The 21,158-nt window shown below is 46.4% G+C and overlaps 1 protein-coding gene across 3 annotated transcripts in view; it reads right to left on the bottom strand.

Annotated features, from left to right (window-relative positions):
* The window catches only part of MYO18B (myosin XVIIIB), a 288,747-nt gene that overhangs the window by 190,499 nt on the left and 77,090 nt on the right, over positions 1-21,158 (bottom strand). For all 3 annotated transcript variants that reach the window (XR_008327976.1, XM_053368460.1, XM_053368459.1), the window contains exons 12-15: positions 13,730-13,903; positions 9,807-9,897; positions 3,465-3,657; positions 373-453 (exon numbers count right to left, since the gene is read on the bottom strand). Coding sequence is in view for 2 of the 3 variants with exons in the window: in XM_053368460.1 (XP_053224435.1) it covers positions 373-453; positions 3,465-3,657; positions 9,807-9,897; positions 13,730-13,903 (539 nt within the window). In the remaining variant the exon portion in view is untranslated. The remainder of the gene's footprint in view (positions 1-372; positions 454-3,464; positions 3,658-9,806; positions 9,898-13,729; positions 13,904-21,158) is intronic.

Raw genomic sequence — 21,158 nt, forward strand, 5'->3', positions numbered from 1 at the left:
GTTATTGTTTAAACAAGCCTACGCAGATGCTAAGAAAGTTGAGGTAATTTTACTCTGTTTCAGTATTTTAATTTTGCATGTTTTAAAGTATGGTTGTGAATTTTTGCCTTTGATTTCCCAGCAATTCCTCCAGGCCTATGGTAATCATTCTGCTCTTGCCACAAGGACTTCAAAGCTCTCCATCTTCACTCTCTGCCACAGGAAAAGTCTTAATGTAGCAGCAAACACAGCCGCATCCTTCACAGAAAAACAAGATCCCTCAACTGGGTATTCTGCATTGCACTTAAATTCCTGCCAGGCCAAGGCAGTGGCAAAATGGCAGCACTCACCTCCCTCCCCCCATTCCACACACCCCTTTCATTTCTTAATTACCTGGGATGAGTTTTGATCTGCAATGGCTACTGTGGTTGCTGGGGAGACTTCGGGGAGATCAAATGGCACCTCAATATTTTCCTAGAAGACATGAAGGACAAAGACAGAGTTTATATTTGAGTGATAGAACAAAAGAACCCATCTCACACACTTAAAAAATATATATATAGTCGTGTATTTTTACTTTTTCTCTCTGCCTTTGGTGGCATTCTGAAGCTTGCTGATCAAAGCAACCTCTTTGAAGTGCCAACTCCTCTGGAGCCAGAGTTGTCTCCCATCTTCCAAGTCATTCTTGTTGCAATGGCGGGGGTGGGGTAAATATTAAGCAGGCTTCATAAGCAATAGGTGCCCTGACAATAAGAGGACGTCGGGAGAATGCACCACACAAGACCTAGTCATTTCCTTAAAATGGGGAGCTTCCCCACGAAAATGTTGTGGATTCTACACCCCATTCATCATATATTCTTTGCAAATGCAGGTGCTGAGTAAAGATCATAGAATCATAGAACTGTAGAGTTGAAAGGGACCCTGAGGATCATCTACTCCAACCCATGCAATGCAGGAATCTCAACTAAAGCATCCATGACAGGTGGCCATACAGCTTCTACTTAAAAACCTTCAAGGTCCACAACCTCCCTAGGGAGACAGTTCCTCTCTCAAACAGCTCTTACTGTCAGAAAGTTTTTCCTGATGTTTAGCTGGAATCTCCTTTCTTGAAACTTGAAGCCAGAGCAGGAGAAAACAAGCTTGTTCCCTCTTACATAGAAGAGGGACAGCCCTCTTTTCCAGGCTAAACATACCCAGCAACTGTTCCTCATAAGGCTTGCTTTCCAGATCCTTGATCATCTTGGCTGTCCACCTTTGCACACTTTTCCAGCTTGTCAATATTCTTCTCACCAAGGCAGAATAGAGTTGAACTATTACTTCCCTTCTCCTGGACACTAGACTTCTTTAGATGTAGCCTAGTATAGTATTAGGTTTTTTTGCTCCTGTATCACACTCATGTTAAGCTTGTTGCCCACCAAGACCCCTAGATCCTTTTCATATTTACTGCTAGTAAGCCAGGTGTCCCCCATCTTATATTTGTGCATCTGGTTCTTCCTGCCTAAGTGCAGAACCTTAAGTTTGTTCCTATTGAAATTCATTTTGTTAGCCTGGGCCCATTTCCCAATTCTGTTAAGCTCATTTTGAATCTCAATTCTGTCTTCTGTGGCATTAGCTACCACTCCCAGTTTGGTGTCATCTGCAGATTTGATAAGCACCCCCTCAATTCCTTCATTTATAAAAATGATGAACAACAATGGCCCAGGAGAGAACCCTGCGGCACCCCGCTTGTCACTTTTCCCCAAAATGAAGATGGGGTTCGCCCAAGATGGGACAAAAACGGGGGCTTCAAGGGTTGCAGAAGCAGAAAAATATTTTGGGGCAAATCTTAAGGAGGGGGAAAAGCAAGCCCTGAAACAGGCCAGTGAGGATGCTCAGGGGCCAGAGAATGCTGAGTGTCTATCTGGGGAAGGGGAAGTGGGAAAAGGTGTTAATGGGATGGAGTATTATTTGTATATATTTTAGAATTTTATATATGGATGTTTTATGATGGCCTGTATTTGTAATTCCTAATGAAGGTTTGACAAAGTAAAAAGTAAGTAAGTGTGAATGGAAAGAGCCTGATTGGCTGGCAGGCACAATGAATAGAAGTACTCCATACTGCAACTTTTTGTTCCATTCTCAGGGAGAGGACTCTGGGTTTTGAGCTGAACTATCAGAAGGTGCCTGGAGTGGTTTAATCCCATGCCTCACCTCCTGATCCACCCATACTCTGCTTCTGCTGAGCTTGATGTTTCAAGGGCATTTTCTAGGCTGCAGAACCAGCCTGCTTAACCTCAGAGCTCACTCTTCCATTCAACCGATTCACCTCTGCTGTTAGGAGAACACTCTGATGCTCCTGCTACCTTCGTTTTATGGCTGCTTTGGATCGTAACCCCTGACTGGCTTTTCCCTCTCAGGGCATCCCAACTTATTCTCCTTTGTTGGTCTAGTGATCCCCAGCTTTTCCACGTCCACCTGATCCTGACCCAAACACACACATGCAAAGAGAGAGAGAAAAGCAACTGCTTGGAGCCTGACAGGGAGCGCTGTACGAGGCATACTCATTTTTTTTGGTCAACAGCACAGTAAAAAAAGGTAAAGGACCCCTGACAGTTAAGTCCAGTCACGAATGACTCTGGGGTTGCGGCGCTCACCTCGCTTTACTGACCGAGGGAGCCAGCGTTTGTCCGCAGACAGTTTTTCCGGGTCATGTGGCCAGCATGACTAAGCCGCTTTTGGCGAAACCAGAACAGCACACAGAAAAACCATTTATCTTCCCGCCGGAGCGGTACCTATTTATCTACTTGCACTTTGATGTACTTTCGAACTGCTAGGTTGGCAGGAGCAGGGACAGAGCAACGGGAGCTCACCCCGTCGTTCAAACTGCCAACCTTCGATCAGCAAGCCATAGGCTCAGTGGTTTAGACCACAGCGCCACCTACTTACCACAACAGCACAGTTGTTTGCAATAATTAAAACACAGCATTAAAAACAGGTTAAACAACTCACACTCACATTGATTAAGTGGGTCTTTAAAAATACGTGTCTCAACTGCCAAAGGTCAGAGCAAAGAGCTGCATCTTCAGCATTTTTCAGAAGCTGTACAATGAAGGTGCCAGGTGCCCTCTGTGGGGAGGGATTCCCACAGCTTAAGGGCTGCCACAGAGAAGGCCCTCTCCTGGGCTGCTGACCCCTGAACTTCTGAAAGTAGTGGAACAACCAAGAGGCCCCCTCTTCCAATCTCAGCACCCAACGGGGTCTGTGGGTGGTATTTTAGGTATTGTTGGCCTGAGTCATTTAAGGCTTTGAACACTGATGTGAGCACCTTAAATTGGGCCTGGAAATGAGTTGGCAGCCAATGCAGCTGTTTTATAGGCAACCCCAGCCATTAATCTAGCTGCTGCATTTAGGACCAGCTGGAGTGTCCAAGTTGCCTTCAAGGGCAGCACCAAGTAGGGCGCGTTGCAATAATCCAGCCTGGAAGTTATCAGATTGTGGAGACTCACCTCCTGGTACCTCTCCAGTGTAGACACAAAGGTTCTCTTGTAGAAGAGGCCCTGCAGCCGCTCCTGTGTATAGTTGTGACAGAACTCCTCAAAAGTCGCTGCACGCTCTCTCTTCTGGTGCCGGGGGTTGTGGAAGCCAGGCGTGTCCACCACCATGATCGAGGCCATGGAGAGGGAACTTGAAGAGAAGGACCTAGGGAAAGGGTGGTTAGGATAGAGTGCCTTGTTTCCATGCAAAATCCAGGTCTGGTCTTTGATGTTCATTTATTTATTTGTGTACTTCATTTATACCCCTACTTTCTTTTCTCCGAAGAGCTCAAGGTGGTATACATGGTTCTCCCCCCTCCTCCTCATTTCATCGCCACAACAACCCTCTGAGGTAGGTTAGGCTGAAAGGCTCTGACGGGCCCAAGGTCACCCAGTGGGATTATTTGAACCCTAGTCTGCCGTATCGTAGTCCAACCCTCAAATCATAGAATCACAGAATTGTAGAATTGTAAGGGACCCCAAGGGTCCTCTAGTCCAACCCCCTGCAGTGCAGGAATATCAACTAAAGCACCCACGACAGATGGCCAACCAACCTCTGCTTAAAAACCTCCAATGAAGGGGAAACCATTCCACTGTCAAACAGCTGTTACTGTTAGAAAGTTCTTTCTGATTTTGAGTTGGAATCTCCTTTCTTCTAACCACTGTACCACATCTCTTGTTAAGACTGCCATAGACTTCTGCCTGAAATCATGGAGAGATGATGGGCTAGATGGCCCCAGGGTCTGACCTATGTCTGTAGCATTCTAGTTTAAAAAGGCGGGCAAGACATCCAAAGACTTTGTGGTCCAATATCTGCAGAGATCATCTCAAGGCCTTTGGCTGTGGATGGAACTCCAGGTAGTCTTTTCAATGTTTGGGACCCAAGGAAGGGCTTTTAAAAAGACCTTGCTTGCACAAAGAGCATTCACTCCTTACAAGGTTAGCAGTAGATGTCAAAACTTGCTGACTGGTAGAAGCCAGATACATATTTCATTGGAATAGGTGCCACATTTTGGTTTCAGCAGAGCAAGGTAAAAGGAGTGCTTCATCTGGTTGACCAGCTACAGCTGTTCCTGGATGGAGATAGCCCGACCACTGTACTCCATGCCTTGGCAACCTCAAGGTTGGATTACTGCAATGTGCTCTGTGTGAGGCTGCCATTGCACCTGGTGCAGAAGCTGGTGCAGAATCCAGTGGCCAGAATGCTGAAGGGGTCAGCAACATGGAACACCATTGTTAAAATCTCTGCACAGGCTACCCATCTGCTTCCAGACCAGGCCAAAGGTTCCTGCAGGGGTGAAACTAAGGGGGTTTGCCAGGACTTTTGCTCTGGGTGAAGCCTCCAGAGGGTGCCATGGAGGCTCTTAATCCGAGGACTGTCTGGGCTTCTCTCTGACCCCCTCCTCTCTTTCCCAGGCACCCTCTCATGTAAAAACCTTCCTTGCAATAATTTAAAAAGCAGAAAGCAGGATTGCAGCTCAGCAGCACCATCTACTTTCAGCTTCCCACCACCCATGAAAGAAAAGGCAGACATGAACTGGTTCAGGGGCCCAGCAGTGCCCCTCACATGTTGCCATCAGCAGGTTCCTTGTTCCCACCGGCTCCAGTCCAGCACAGCCAATAGTCAGGGTTTATGGGAGTCATAGTCTAAACATGGTGTTATAGTTTTTTTGGGGGGAGACCCCCATAAACCCTATAAAATTATAAATGGTAGGATTTTGATTATTTGGGATGTGAAGGGAGAAATACAAGCCACAGAGGAACCCCTGGGCTAGCCTATGCAAAATGACCCAGTCAAGCTAGGGTCATTAAGAAATAATACAGGATCATGGAGAGCCATTGGCAATGCAAGAGAACTGTCCTTTCCCTTGCCCTGAGGGGTGAACAGAGACTGGGGGTTTGGAAGGCTGCCAGGGTAACTGGGAAAGGGAGTTTTGAGTAAGGGCTGCTGGAAAAAAGAAAGACTGGGATTCATTTTGGACAGGCTGGCTGAAGGCATGCTGTAAGAGCTGGACTCCCTCCATGCAGATTGAAGGTGTAAATAAGTGAATAAACCATATTTCTTAAGGCCATAACGGTCTCTGCTGTTTCTCAATACTTTAAAGGAACACAGACTCTGGGTGAGTGCCTCGAACCCCTAGGAATCTTGCAGAGTCGGGGTGGGGTGGCACACAACTTTTGGAACAATATGAAGGATTAGGGTTGCCATATTTCAAAAAGAGAAACCAGAGTTGGGAGGGACCCAACGTGTCATCACAGGCTGATGCCAATGTCCCTTGTAACCTTGTCTATTCCAGGTTTCTCCCACATATGAGCAGGGCCAAAGCACACAAGCAACATTCAGAAAATTGTATATGAGCAGGATAGATCACTCCTGCTTCCTGTGCACATCACCTTCATAGCCCAGACATCACTGAACGGCCATGAAACAACAGCTTTGAAAGAGCCACATTCTTCCCCTTTTGCAAGCTTTACTATGCAGGAATGGTAGGAAATGTCACGGCTAAAAATTGGTTGCTGCTTCTTTAATGCTTAAAAAAGCTGGGTCAGCATGAGTCAGTTACCTGCTGACTCATATATAGTATATATATATGACTCATATATAGTATATGTATATAGTATAGTATATGTATATATAGTGTGAGAAATGTTAGTTTGGGTTGTGTTGATTGGTTGGTTAGTGAAAGCTGGTAGTGTTGATGTGTGTGCAGTTGGTCAGTCGCTTTTGCAGAAAGACTTTTAAGAATAAAAGCAGAAAGTACTCTGCAAGGATACTTTTCTCGTGGACTCTTTTATGCCGACAAGGGTCTGAGGGCCAGGCTGAGGCAACAAAGGGAGGTCAGAACCTTTTTTTTTGCTTTTTACAAACACTGACAGGAAATGTGGCAGGAAATATCAGCCTGAAACACGGCAAAGTGTACTGGAGACTTGGCCCCACATCAAATTGTGTCCCCACCTTCTCCAGCCTGACTGAACAAGGCAAGAAGCGACATCTGGCTACCTGTGTGCCAATGACAAGTATGAAGGGAAGTTTGCTTTGTTTCAAATGGAGACTGTTAACAAAACATGTTGCCTGCAATGGCTAGAAGCAGGGAGAAGGAGCACCTGTGGCCAGTGCTTTTTTTCTTGAAAAATGTTTAGGCCGGGGTACTCTTATTTTCCTACTCATATTGAAATACTGCCCCTCAATGAGGCCAAACTTAGATTCACAAAATGTTTAGGGGTATGCATACCCCTGCATACCCCCAGAAAAAAAGCACTGCTTGTGGCCATCCGCATCACCTCTGCCCAGTTCCCGGAACAAACGAAATCTCTATTTAGAATTAACTCCAGAGAATTTCAAGTCATAGCTAACGATGTGCCCTGCAATTCTGAAAGTGCAGTGATACCCAAAAGCTATTCAAGTTTGTTTTAAACTCAAAAAGGAGCATCAATGTTTGGCTTTAAAAGAGGTTTAGTGGCTATTAACTAAGATGGCTCTGCTCTGTCTCCACAGTGGGAGAGGCAGCAATGCTTCTGAATGCCAGAAACCACAGGGCGTGGGACAATGTTCTTGTGCTTGGGTCCTGCTTGTGGGTTTCCCACAATGGGCATCTGGTTGGCCACCGTGAAGAGAGGATGCTGGACTCGATGGGTCCCCATTGGCCTGGTCCAGCTACAGGACTCTCTTCTTACGTTGTTATGACAGGCTGCATTTCCACTTGGGTCACTTAAAAGGCCAAGATGATTCTTTTGCATTTGGGAAAGGAAGAATGCATGCATGCACAGCACACAGTGAAAGTGATATTCAAGAGAGAAGTTGCCATAAATACCACATTCTCCCAAAGATGAGTGCTAAGACAGAGAATAAACCCTCTAAGATTTGAAGGCAGAAGAAAATCTCTCTGATCTAAGAACTATGTAACTAGGGAAGTGTCAGGGAACTGCCATCGGCTCAGGGGCGAGAGGGAAAAAGCCGGATGGATTACAGAGAGCCCCCAAAGATCATGAGAAGCAGCACCTCCTCAGCAGAGGAGAGTAACCACGCCTCCAGTGGAGAGGAGCTTCAGGGCTTGGAGGCGGTGCCAGGACACCTTGCCTGAGCAAAGCGGGGAGGAGAGAGGTCCTCTGTTACCCACGCCCTCCTTGCGCAGTAGGCTTTCGCACAGAGAGGGCAAGTCAAGACTCTGCTGGGGAAGGTTTGAGGACCGCTCACTCTCAGATTCTGCCAGTGAATGAGCGAGCCACGGAATAGTGGCGCTCTGCATGGTGAAGGTTTTTGGCACCAATAATGAGGCTTTACAGCCTACCAGGGAGGCATTTGCCTAATTGCTCTCGAGTAACCCCCTGATATCCTTACAGGAAGGATGAATCTATCCGTTTTGGTTTCCCTCTTCCCCCTGGACCCTAAATTTAGTTCATCACATTTTTGCATTTATGATTTTTTGTTCTTTTTGAAAAATGCTCACCAGCATTTTAGGTGCATTGCTCCTAACACAAACATTTTTGTATGCAATTTTAGCCAATGTACACAGTTTTTGCAAGCCGTACTCCTTAGATACATGGCATTTTTGCACAAGGAGGTGTGTTCTCTACATCAATGGCTGGTGTGGCATTTGGGAAGAGGATTTGCTAGCACTTTCCAAGCCTGGTCCCAATGAAGCTTTAAGCAGCATTTTCTGCAGCTGTGAAGCCACAAGGAAAAGCCACCCCCAGCCCAGCAATAACAGCAGCAGATTGACAGCACATCTAGTAATTACTACAACCACCACCTTGTTGGGACAGAAGAGGCAACCAAGGCCTCTCCCTCCTGACCTTTGGATCCAGTCTAATGAAGCCTTTTTATTAGGAAGCAAGCCTCTCCATGTCCCCCCGCCTGCCCCATATGAAGCTTGTTATTTGACTCCCTCAAGTGGGCACATTAATCTCAACATGCTGGTAACCTTCGTGTCAATCCTGCAAAGTCACATCCATTATTAATAAGTAAACAAGTGTTGCTCTCAGCACACCACAGTTTTCACTCCACATGCTCTCTTTTTTAAAATAAAAAAGACCAACAACAAAACAAACAAATGCATCTTTACCAACAACAGGGTGTCCCACTTAATGGAAGCAAGGACACGGCAGGAACTAACCCAACTGCTGAATGGGAAGGAGGCTGAACCTATGTGTGGAAATGAGCACTAATTGGGAAAGGTCCATCCCAGGAAGCCTGACTCCAAGGCCCACCAACCAAGAGGCCCAACATGCTGGGAATTTCAGGTGCTTCAAGGGGCCAATGAGCTCTGTAGTTGCACCTTGAATCATAGAATCATAGAGTTGGAAGAGACCACAAGGGCCATCGAGTCCAACCCCCTGCCAAGCAGGAAACAAGATGGAACTTGTTTCCAAAATTAGATTGTGGGCCTGCCGGGTGCTTGAGAGCTCCCCACATTCTCCTTGGGATTTCTGTGCAAGAAGAATCTAGATTGCAAAGAGGAGAACTGAGGACAAAGTGATGTCAGCATTAGTGGAGCTAAAAGTCAGTTAAGGCATGTGGCAGGTCTGAACTCCCCACCCCTGGCAGCTACTTGGTGGCTGAGGCACACACATGACCTTATTTATTTAAAAAACATTTAAATACCACCATTCATTAACATTGACAACAACTGTACAGAAAACCATATTTAAAAGCTATTGTGGAACTATGTTCTCATGCAGGAGGAGGAGAATCTCGAAGGCAAATGAAACTTCACATATAAAAAGGCACCGCTCTTCCCTGATGTCTCCCTAGCTCTCTATGTTCAACATCCAAGAAAACCAGACTAAGATGCTACATATTCTCTCCAACATGTTTGGACAGCAAAAGCAACAGATGATTTAAAGACACTCACCCTGATGGAGGATCACATAGGAACCCAGGAAGTTGCCTTAGACAGAGTCAGACCATTGGTCCCCCTTGCTCAGTGTTGTCTACTCTGACTGGCAGTGGCTCCCAGAGTATCAGAAAGGGGACTTCCCCAGTCCTCCCTGGAGATGCTGTCAGAGATGGAACCTGGGACCTTCTGCATGCCAGGTGGGTGTTCTGCCCCAGAGCTATGGCCCTTTCACATCTTTCTTCCGCTGCAAGCATCCTTCACAAATGGCATTCCCTCCATACCAAGCACCCACCTCTCATTTATTCTCCAACTTTCAACTGAAGTCTTTTTTAAAATGTAGGTGTCATGGGCAGTGGAAAACCCAGAAAGATGCAACAACCCCTCAGCTCTTCCTATAGCTCATCACATCTTTGTGATCTAGCCAAGGAAAGGCCTACTTTTCCAAAAGTGAGTTTGCAGCATTCAAAGACAAACATACCTGTTGATGAGCGACACAACAGCTGCAAACAGCTCCTCATAGAGCCCCGCAGCCATCCCTTCCACGCACTCCACACCTGTCATCTTGGGACCTGAAGGAGAGAGACACAGATTGCTTAATTTTCCTGACAGTGCCTTTGGGCATGGCTGCTCAGCAGTCCTCCCCACATGCTGTTAGTTCAGAGCTTTGCAATCAAACCAGAAGCAATTTCCAACCAGGGCAACTGCTGTGTCTGTCTGTTGCAGGAAAAAAACAGCAAAAGGTTTGTTGCACCTGAAGAAAACTAACCATTTGTTATGGCATAAGCCAGTCTTCACCAACCTGGTGCCCTCCAAATGTTTGAGTGACAGCTCCTGTGGACACCAGCCAGCAGGGCTGTCTGATGTTGCGACTGATGGCAGCTGTCATCCAAAATGTCTGGAGGGCATGAATCATAGAACTGTAGCGTTGGAAGGGACTAGTCCAACTCCTCCCTGTAATGCAGGAGGCCACTCCATCAGATGCATGACGTATTCTAACGAGGAGAGGGGCACACAGTCTCCAATACAACCTGCACCCAAACCACCAGCATCACGTTGGAACTTTTCAACAGGGAATCAGCATGGGACACAAACTATCAAAATTAAAAATCCAAATCATGATGGACAGGTAGAGGCTTGAAGGGAATAGCCCAGCCCACTGCCATTGGCCCATACCTCCCCCAGCTTGTTTTAAAGCCATGTAAGTCCATATCCATCTTGTGGCACTGAGTTCCTGTAGTGGAAACACAGAAGATGGATGAGGAGGCTTGGTGGCCTTGCACAATTAACCCTTCATTTAAGGCTGCTTTAAGTCCTTGCAGGAGCACTTCTACCCTTGAAGAGGGCCTAGTTGGGACTTGATTACCCAGATCATGGGACTGGGAGGATGTAAACATGACACTAATCAGTATAGGTGGAGGTGGTTGAGGCATTAAGCCTTGCCTATCTCGGCTGGGTATAAATAACAGGGCTTGAACCTAAATGCAGTGTGCCTGGATGTGGGTCAAGGTTGCTGCATTGCAAACCAGACAGAAGAGCCACTCTGCTGTTGTTTCTTAGGCCTAAGGAGGGATTTGGGTTAGTGGTCTGGTACTATGTGTTGGTTGCTTGGGTAAATGTTTGTTGGGGATTGATTATTTGTCTGTCTGTGTGTGTGTGTGTGTGTGTGTGTGTGTGTGTGTGTGTGTGTTAAATGAGAAGGGGGTTCATTGACTGTGTCTGTTCGGGGAGGTTTTGCACTGTTGTATGTGGGTATAGAAGCCTATTTTGTTCAATAAAGTTCAGTCTTCTTCCACTAAGTTGTTTGTTTATCAAAGATCCATTAAGAACAAAAACTTGTTTGCATTTGGAAAAACAGTTTCAAACATTATCTGTGTGCAGAATGACTTTCCTCCATTCTGAATCCATTTAATTTGGTGACTACCTCCTTCCCCATTCTAGCATAATGGGAGAGGGATAAAAATTGCTCACTCTATAAATACATATATTCCATTTTCCATCCTGTGCATAATTTTATAAACTTCTGTCATGTCCTTTTGCAGTTGTCCCTTTTCCAAACTGATCTGAATGTTAGTTAGATGCACTGAGAGATCTTAAATGTTGCCAACAGCTGCAGGGTTCAGCACCAGGAGCGGCTCTGTCGCTCCTGTTCCTCTTGGGAGGGCAGATCTTTTCCTGGTGCAAAAACCCTGAATTGGGGTGGGGGACTTAGAAATATTGATTGGAGGAGAGTTTAAGGAAGGAAGAAGGGGAAGCAGGTGCCTCTTTGAGGGTTTTACATGCTTGGAACCTGAGCCCATTGCTAAGGAAACCAACTACAGCTGGCATCTTTTCTAAATTGTTTTCAGGGCCATTCCTTGGCAAATTTCAGCCACGAATAAACACTGGTTGTTACTTAGTGCACAAAAGCAGGTAGCAGTGGGGGGGCGGGAGGCAGTAGATGAAAAGAGTTACAGAAAAGCAGAGGGAGGGGCGTTGTCAAGGCAAAAAACAGCAAGAAAGCTGGCCGCAAACAGCTTGTTGCCTGTCCCAGATCAAAGAGCTGTTTGGAAAGCCAGCTGCGCTTAGCTACCTTTTTTTTAAAGGGCTGAAAATCAAAAGGGTTTTATTTTTAAATAAGCAATCTCATTGTTTTGTGTTCAAGTGCAAAAAAAAAGATGTTACCTCTGATTGCCCCTGTTGTAGTCAAAAATTTGAAGGCAATTTGCCTCTGACAAGGTGGCTTTGCATGCTGTGGCCCACAGAGTGCTAGTTAGTAGGGAGGGGGGAGTGGTCCTTGGATATGGGGTTGTGAGCACTTCCTCTCCTCCTGCATCACTGCCTGCAAATGTGTCCACACTTACCTAATCATTGCATGAGTGCCACAATTAAGAGAGGCAGAACAATAAGGTGTGTGACAGAGAGGCAGAGAGAGAAGTGATATGCAGAAAAAACCCAGACCTCAGTGAAAGAGCACTTGGCTTTGCATACAGAAGGTCTCAGGTGCAACTTCCAGGTAAGAAATGTGCTTGGTCAGCAGGCCTAAGCTCAGGCATAGGACAGCTACTGTCAACCAGGGCTTTTTTTCGGCCAGAACTTAATTCCGGCACCTCTCCGGTGGGTGCCATTGCCATTATAAGAGAACAAGGGAGACATTCATGTTGAGTTCTGGCACCTCTTTTTCGGGGGGGAAAAACAGCACTGCTGTCAACCAAAGCAGACTGCCTTGGATTTGGTGGGCCCATCATTCTCCATAGGAACACAGGAAGCTGCCTGTACTGAGCCAGATCATTGGCTCACCAGGCACAGAGGTATTTCCCAATCCTATCTGGTGAAGCTGGCAGGGATTGACCCTAGCACCTTTCATGTGCTAAGCAAGTGCTCTGTCCCTGAGCCATAGCCCTTCCTTAGACTTCAGTGTGGGGAATCTGCTCATGGTTCAGGGCTTGGAATCTCTAAGGAGGACCTTTTTGGCAGTAGAGCTGAGAATGGCCTCTGTGAGCCTCAGCTGCCTCTTTCTGTTTAGTACACTAACAATACTGAGGTCGGGTGAGCAGGGCAGCTTCACCAGGTCCCTGTTACAAGGTGAATTCCATGCTATGCAAAGGGATTAAGGGCAAAACTGCTTTTACTATAATGCTGTTATACAAATCTATGGTGTGAACACACTTGAAATATTGTGTGCAACTCTGGCTGCCTCACCTCAAAAAGGACATTGCAAAGTTGAAAAAGGTTCAGAAAAGGGCAAGCAAAATGATAAACTCTCTTATAAAGAAAGGGTACACCAACTGGGTATTTTTATTCTAAAGAAAAGGAGAGCAAGAGGGTACAGGTCAGAGGTTAATAATGTTATGCATGGTGCGGTGAAAGAAGCTTTTCTCTCTCATAAAACTAAAACCCAGGGAGTATCAAACAATGTCTTGTGCAGAAAGAGTGGAGAGAAAAAGTTTTTCTTGTTCTCTCTGAATAGCAGAACCCAAAGGGGTCATCCAGTGAAGCTAAATGGTGGGAGATTCAGAACAGAAACACTTCTTTACAGAGCACATAGCTAACCCTTGGGATTCACTGCCACAAGATACAGTGATGCCACCAACTTGGGTAGCTTTGAAATTGGTTTAGACAAGTTCATGGAAAATAAGTTTACATCAACACCTAGCCACAGAGACAGCGCGTTGCTTCCAGTATGGGAATCATGAGCAGGGAGTGTGCTGCTACTGTACTCATGTCCTGCTTGTGGACTGGCCACTGTGAAAACAGGATGCTGCACTAGATGGGCCGAGGGGGGGAATCTATCTGTACCTGTTTGAGTTGTTCCCAAGATGGGTTCAAACATGCATATTCAACCCAAGGTTGATGGAGGGAGAGGAATTGTCAAAACGGAGCCTCTCTTTCCCCTCCTAACTTTGCATGAGGAAAGGCCCTTACCATCCGACCAGCCTTGGTCCTGGCTGAGCTGTCCTCCGGCTCCAGACGTGACCTGCTCAATAATCCTCTGGAGGTGGTGCTTGAAGACGGCTGTTGTGAGCTCCTCAAAATCGCAGCCAAGGACTTCCGCTGCCTTGTTGGCCCACTCAAACTGCATGAACTGCTTCCTGCCAACTGAACAGAAAGGAGAGGAAGGGGCTTATGCTCAGGAAGCTTTTGTTTTCCATGACGACTCCTTCTGGCTCACTTTTAATGCTTAAATTTGTGAATTTTGTGATTTGTGAATGACAAATTATTTATTTGTAATTTACAATAGGATATTGATATAATTCACATATGATAGCCATCTTCAAATATCTCAAGGGTGTCACATGGAAGAAGGGAACAAGCTTGTTTTCTACTGCTCCTGAGGGTAGGACTCAAAATAATGGCTTCAGGTTTCAAGAAGGGAGATTCCGACTAAACATCAGGAAGAACTTTCTGACAGTGAGAGTTGTTCATGATGTTGGATGATGGCCATCTGCCATGGATGCTTTAGCTGAGATTCCTGCATTGCTGGGGGTTGGACTGGATGACCCTCGGGGTCCCTTCCAACTCTACAATTCTATGATTCTATTTATTTCATATCATTTATATATACACCACTCAATTGTAAGAAGAAAAAATGCCAGAGTTGTTTGCAAAAAGAATAAAACAGCAAAATCAATAACAGTTAAGAACAGCTACTGAAAACATTCAAATCATATTTAAGATCAAATATAAACCAACAACAGATTAAAAACACATGTCAGCATTCTACATATCCATGTAAGCTTGTTGAAACAAAACTGCTTTTAGCAGGTGCTGAAGAGCACAGTGAAGATGCCTGCCTGGTGTCAAGAGGCAGGGAGTTCCCTAGGGTGGGTGCTGCCACACTAAGAAATCGATTACTCACAGCGGTACAGTGGTACCTCATTTTACGAACTTAATCCATTCTGGCAGTCCGTTCTTAAACTGAAACCGTTCTTGAACCAAGGGACGCTTTCCCTAATGAGGCCTTCCGCCGCCCGGGGCCCTTCCACTGCTCAGATTCCGTTCTTAGACCAAGGTAAAGTTCGCAAACTGAGACACTACTTCTGGTTTTGCAGAGTTTGTAAACCAAATAGTTCGTAAACAGGGCTGTTCTTAAACCGAGGTACCACTGTACATGTTTTAAGTGTCCCCTGTAACAAGGCCAGTTCTGCACATGGGCCTATGTGGCTAAGGGCATCAAGTTTGTAGTGTTGATGTATCCTGGGTGGGCTGTGTTTCCGTTAAGAGTGGCCAAAGAAATAGAGCACGGTAGCCAGAGGAAAAGAAAACCAAAGCAAGTTCATGAGGCAGACTTTTTTTAAAGAGAGGGGGAGAGAAGGAAACGAATCAGGTCTGAAAATGAATGGCTGTTCACGTACAAAGTGCTGGCAGTAATTAGCTGCAATTTGATGGCAGCCATTCATAAACGAGACAGAGAGCAGAATTAAACTGATGGTAGCAATTAGATTTCATTTCACCTCTGAGCGCTGCCTTCGATTTTGCCCTGCAGGAGTCATATTTCCATGCGCTGAAATGCAGCACAGCATTTGCTGGTGGCTTTGAAAGGGCACCTACAAAATAAGAGCCCACTCCCCTGCCTCCAGCTCTGCCCACTGCTCTCCCCTTTGGAAAGACTCTTTGTGGGACTGCCCGGAAGGCCTCCTGCAAGGAGCAGCCAATCCTGGAAAGAATGGGGCTACAGCCACCCAGCCACACCCCCACAAAACCAACTGGGTGAATATATTTCCAAGGAAATCGTTTATCCCCTGGGATAATCACTTCAACTTCATGTTTCCCAAAAAGGATCAATAGAGAGTCAAATTGCAGAATGAGCCAGTCTGCAAAGCTTCAGACTGATAAGTCGCAGAACCCACAAGCTGGCAGGAAACCAGGTCCTACATATGCAACTTGGAAGCTGGATAGAAAGGCAATGGAGCAAGGAGCAAGGTCTCTCACTGGGTTAAGTCTTATGACATGATGAAAAAAAGACAAGAAGGGAAAGAGCCACCCACATGCTGACCCGACAAACTGTCTGAAATGGTCAATCCCCTTTTCTCAGGACTAGCAATCTCTAGCTAAACAAGGCAAAACAAAAACCTCAAACCCTACAATTCCAAACCACAATTCCTCAGATTCCTTTCATTCTTTTTTTGGAGGGGGAGAACCATGATAGTTTAAGTATGTCCTCCTTTATGCATAAAAACGTAAGTCTTTCATCTGTGGAACGATTTGCATCACAGTCCTGGATTTGCATGAACTCAGGGCAGGGGAGCTAAAAAGAAGGCAATTTTTAAACAACAGCAGACTTTTGAACAATGCAGGGAAAGAGAGAGAGGAACTGTGAACATATGGGGGACTTGAAGGAGCTGTGGGGATTGTTGATGTGTGTGCAGCATCTACTCTTGGGTTTTCCTCTTTTAATAGACTTGCAACAGAGTTTTGTTTTAATTGAGTATCTTTATTATTTACAACAAATTACACTGGTCAAATACAAATATAAAATAACATACGTAATCCTTTCCTCTTCCAGCCATCCAGCCAGAGACCTAATGCTGACTCATGTTCATTTACATACTGACACTTGACACTCTGACCCTTATTGATCACATGCCCTTTATAAAGGCTCCTGTTGCTGGGTAGATTTTTCTATTGCCTAGCAACCTGTTTAAGACCAAGTTCTTTCTATTCTTTCTAGAATATTCCAACAGGGATATGGGGCATTAAAGGAGGCGTGAGGAGATGGGGGCAGGGGTGAAACCATGCTTCATTTCACCTGGGTCAAAAACCGAGTTTGGCGCCCCCTCCACAAACATTTGCGTACACACAGGTTGGGAGCCTCAATGGTGTTCCTCTGGGGCAAAAAAGAAAACATAAAACCAGCTAGCCCCCCGTAGCTATGGATGGGGGCATTGGGTGAAGTGCAAATTGGGGGTTGGCAAGCGGGGTGGGGAGTTTGGCAAGGGTGCAGGGTAGGTGGGGCTGGCAAACAATGCAAGCAGGAGCAGCAGGCTCCTTGACTCCAACAGTCCTTACTGGAACATGTTCAAACCACTGGGCTCTTAATGGCAGCTACTGTCCTAGTAGGCTGGAGCGTGGAGCTAGATGGGTGGTGTTGCTCCAGCAATGAAACCAGTCAGACCAGGGAGCTTATAGAGGAGCTGAAGCCAGGCCCTGATCCACGCAGAGGTTTCCATGCACTTCCACGTTAAAGCTTCTGCCTAGGTCCCCATCTCCACCTGCATGCACACGGAACTGGCCTCCTATTTGGTTGCATAAACAGGGATTTAGCCTTCAACCTAAGGATCTTGCGCCTAGAGGGGCACGTTCCTCATGTTGACTTCTGTACCACTTTTTTTCTTCATTAGGGCGGTTATTTACACATCCCCCCCCCCGCAAAAAAAGAGGACACAGAATTGCAAACAATTTTCATGTGCTAATTTATATGTATAGATCAAGGAGAAAGTCAGCTCAGCTCACATTTCAAGGCAACCAAAATTTACACCTATCCAAACTTTGTGATGCAGTTCTCCAGCTAACCAACATTTACAACAACAAAAATGCAAATATTAGGAAAAAATGTGTATAAAAATGAATATATTTGTGAAAGTAATACACAAATGTGCCTTGTGTTTGGGGAAATTGCTTGCAAAACTGTATAGTATTAGTCAAAACTGCATACAAAAATGTGTTTATTGGGAAACATTAATGTGAACATTCTGATGAATTTTCCAAAAAGAATTTTCCAAAAAGAAAATCACAAATTGCTGTGGAAATGTGGAGGACTGAATTTAAGTTTGGAAAAATGAGAAACTGAAAGAACCAAAAGTAGCACATCTTTCCATCACTAGTAAAGATGCAGATTTTAAAAATCCATGATCATTGAAATAGAAATGCTAAACATCTCAGCATGGTCAAGGAGCCTGTGCCCAGGGGACCAGGGTGCCTGCTTAGACTGCCTTCTAAGTGCCAGCCATGGATGCTCAACCACAAGTCACTGCCACCACTCAACTCTCCCTTCTTAGGGTCCTTTAAACTGGCCAGTGACAGGTCAGTTGTTCACACATCATTGTGAACTCTTTGATCAACTGTTACGGAGCAGAAAGGGGGGGTCATGTTTGTAATCCATTCCCATTCCCATAAAGCCTGTGGAGGGTTCGAGGCGATGACCTCGAGGGCACTCTGCCCTGCAGAGACCCTCCAACCCCTCCATTGTGTCGCACCAAGCACCACACAAAACTCAAGCCCCGAAATAAAAGTGCCCCTTTTCTCCCTGCGCCCCTAGACTATATAAACTAAGACCCTATTGTTCTCTAATCATCGGTACATAAAATGTGCCTTTCAATACATGCTGCGCTCTGCATGTTTCCCCCCTCCTTTGCCCATATGTTAATCCTGTATAACCCACCCCTTTCCTGATGTAATCATGATGTAGCAATGATGTAGTGATGATGCTTTTGAACTGTATCTGGGGTAATGGTGGGAAGTTTTAAAAGTTCTTGACACCCCATCAATCTTACCTTGAACCTGTTGTGCAATAAACGTGGATCTTCTCTAAATTGCTCCGGTCTCTGGCTGCGCTCCTTTTGTTCCGCAGGGACCCGCAGACTCAGTCTGACGAGCTAGGTAGCAGAGCAGCCTCGCACCTAGATTTTCCGTAACAGTTTGGCGCCCAATGTGGGGCTGCGGTTCTCCCATGTTGCTGACCGGGAGCCCCGAAGTCTTCAGCCAGCACTGGGCCGTTTTGCCTGGGAAGATCCCTCTGGACCCCTGGCCATCTTCAGGGCGGTAATCAACCAGCCTCAAGGGGTTCAGCCGGGGAGCAAAGAGAGATCCGGCCGGCTTATTCAACGATCCCGGGATCACAGCTGAAGGCACGTGAGTATAAGTTAAAATCCAGTGCACTGGTGGGAAGGGGGGTGGTAATCTCCTGGCAACTTAATTCTCTGCCCTCTTATCTATCGTTCTTTCTTACCTTCCTCTTGGTCCGGTTAGTGAGAGAGACAGAGGACCACTGCTTGACCCAAAACGGGGGTTCTGAGCTCTATCTCTTTGTCTTAAACACTCCAGCCAGCCGCACCAATCGAGAGCCCGGAAGTAAGACGGAGAGGACCGACTTAAACACCCACCTCACCGCAACGGGCATCTCATTGAAAGCAAGGGGTTGGAGCTCATTTTCCGATCTTCCAGCCAACCGCCCAGGGGGCTGGAAGGGACTATCTTTCTATCCTTACCACAGCCGCACCAGTCATGCCACATAACACGTGTATCGTGTGTGAGCCCGCTTCTGAAAGCAAGGGGGGTATTCTGGTTCAAAAACTCTATCCAGGGGTCGTCTGAGCTGGCACCACACTGCATAACATCCCTTCTCCTCAAGTTTGTGACGATAGGTAGGAGGTTGCCAGGAGGGATAGCCTGGGAGGAACTGGGCAGGATTTGGCAGACTGAGGAAACAGGATTTGGCAGAGTGAGGAAACATTTGGCAGAGTGAGGAATAAGAAAAAGGAAAGGATGAGTGCCGAGGGTCTGGGGAGGAAACCAGATAGCTAGGGCTCAAAAAAAAACCCACTAAATTGTTAGGCAACGGAAGATAGAAGAATCAGAGAAACCCCTGTATAGGTTACCCGAAATCCTTACCAACCCCCTTTTCTGTCTCCCCTCTTTATCCCAGACACGCGTGAACTAGAAAATGGGTACCCAGGCTTCCAAAAATGAGCGGGCTTCCTCTGGGAGGAAGGCTTCACGGAAGCCATCCCAGTCCCAGAGGGACCCTGTCTCCTCTCCTTGAATTTGTTATAACCTACTGGAAGTCAATACCAGGCCATAAAGTATTGTCCAGACAGAAGTTGGAGGACCTCTGCAGAGAATCCTGGTCCGCCGGTACAGCCTCCGTGAAACCTGAGTTTCGCTGGCCGCCGGGGGGTTCTTTTAACGAAGACCGTTTAAACAATCTAAGAAAGCACTTGATGGAAGAGAAGCCCCGTCAGCTAGAATACCTAACTGCCTTCAAGGCTGTTAGGGGATTACTTTGGGCTCCTCATGGAGCCCCCTCTTTGCAGCTGCCCCTGCTAAAGCCCGGAAAACAGCCCTTGCTCCCCCTACGAGGGACACCCCACAGATGATTTATCGAACGAGCCCTGATTCCCTTCTATTACCAAGGGGTAACACCATCTGCCCCAAATAATGACTCAGAAACCGACATGGAATCAAGGGGAGGAGGAGCGGGGGGGCGGCACTAGCCAAATACTCACTCGCCAGCAAACCAAGGTGAAAAAGGGTGCCGCGCCAGAGAACCTCATTCAATTAGAAGAACCAGTAGAGCCACTGGGAACCTCTAGCCAAGCAGCGGTTCAGATGCCTTTAAGGGCTCTACCGATCCCACCTCTAGAGCCCAATGGACACACACCCCGGATGGTATACATGCACCAACCCTTTTATACTGCAGACCTAGTCACATGGTCGAACCAAATGCCCTCCTTGAGTGATGACCCAGACAAGTGCCACCATCAAGTTAGTGCCATCTTCTCAACCCACAAACCCACCTGGCCAGACGTTCATGTACTTCTAAACACCCTCTTTAATGAAGCTGAGAAAGCAGACATTCCAACCAAAGCGGGAGAGGTGCTAGAACTCCCAGACTATCAGGCAAACCGGCCCGCAGGGGCAGAAGCGCTCACAACCCAAGTTTTATTGAATGAGCCAACTTGGGACTACAACACCACTGACGGGATCTGGTGTTTAAATTTGTTCAAAAAGGCCATATTAGGCGGAATAAAAGCTGCTGGTCAGCGCATTGTCAATTGGACCAAAGTCCAATCCGTCCTACAAGGACCAAACGAACATCCCTCGGACTATTATACCAGGCTTGTATCCGCTATTAAAACATGGGGAGGAATAGACCCGGAGAACTCCCAGCATGAAGTCATTGTAAAGGGCTTCTTCAAAGATCAAGCCAACCCAGATATTAGAAATAATAATAATAAAAATTTTATTTATATCCCGCCCTCCCCAGCCGAAGCCGGGCTCAGGGCGGCTAACAACAATAAAACAGTACAAAAGTACAGCACAAACAAAACTCTAAAATCATTCATTATAAAATTAATTTAATTAATTAATTAATTAATTAATTAATTAATTCAAGCCACTGGCAACCATTGGGCCAGAGCTCCGCGAAGATTGCCGAGGGAGGGAGTCAGGCTGTGCCCTGGCCAAAGGCCTGGCGGAACAGCTCTGTCTTGCAGGCCCTGCGGAAAGATGTCAAGTCCCGCAGGGCCCTAGTCTCTTGTGACAGAGTGTTCCACCAGATCGGAGCCACAGCCGAAAAAGCCCTGGCTCTAGTTGAGGCCAGCCTAACTTCTCTGTGGCCTGGGACCTTCAAGAT

Source organism: Podarcis raffonei, chromosome 16 (assembly GCF_027172205.1).
Source record: "Podarcis raffonei isolate rPodRaf1 chromosome 16, rPodRaf1.pri, whole genome shotgun sequence".
NCBI classification, from domain to species: Eukaryota; Metazoa; Chordata; class Lepidosauria; order Squamata; family Lacertidae; genus Podarcis; species Podarcis raffonei.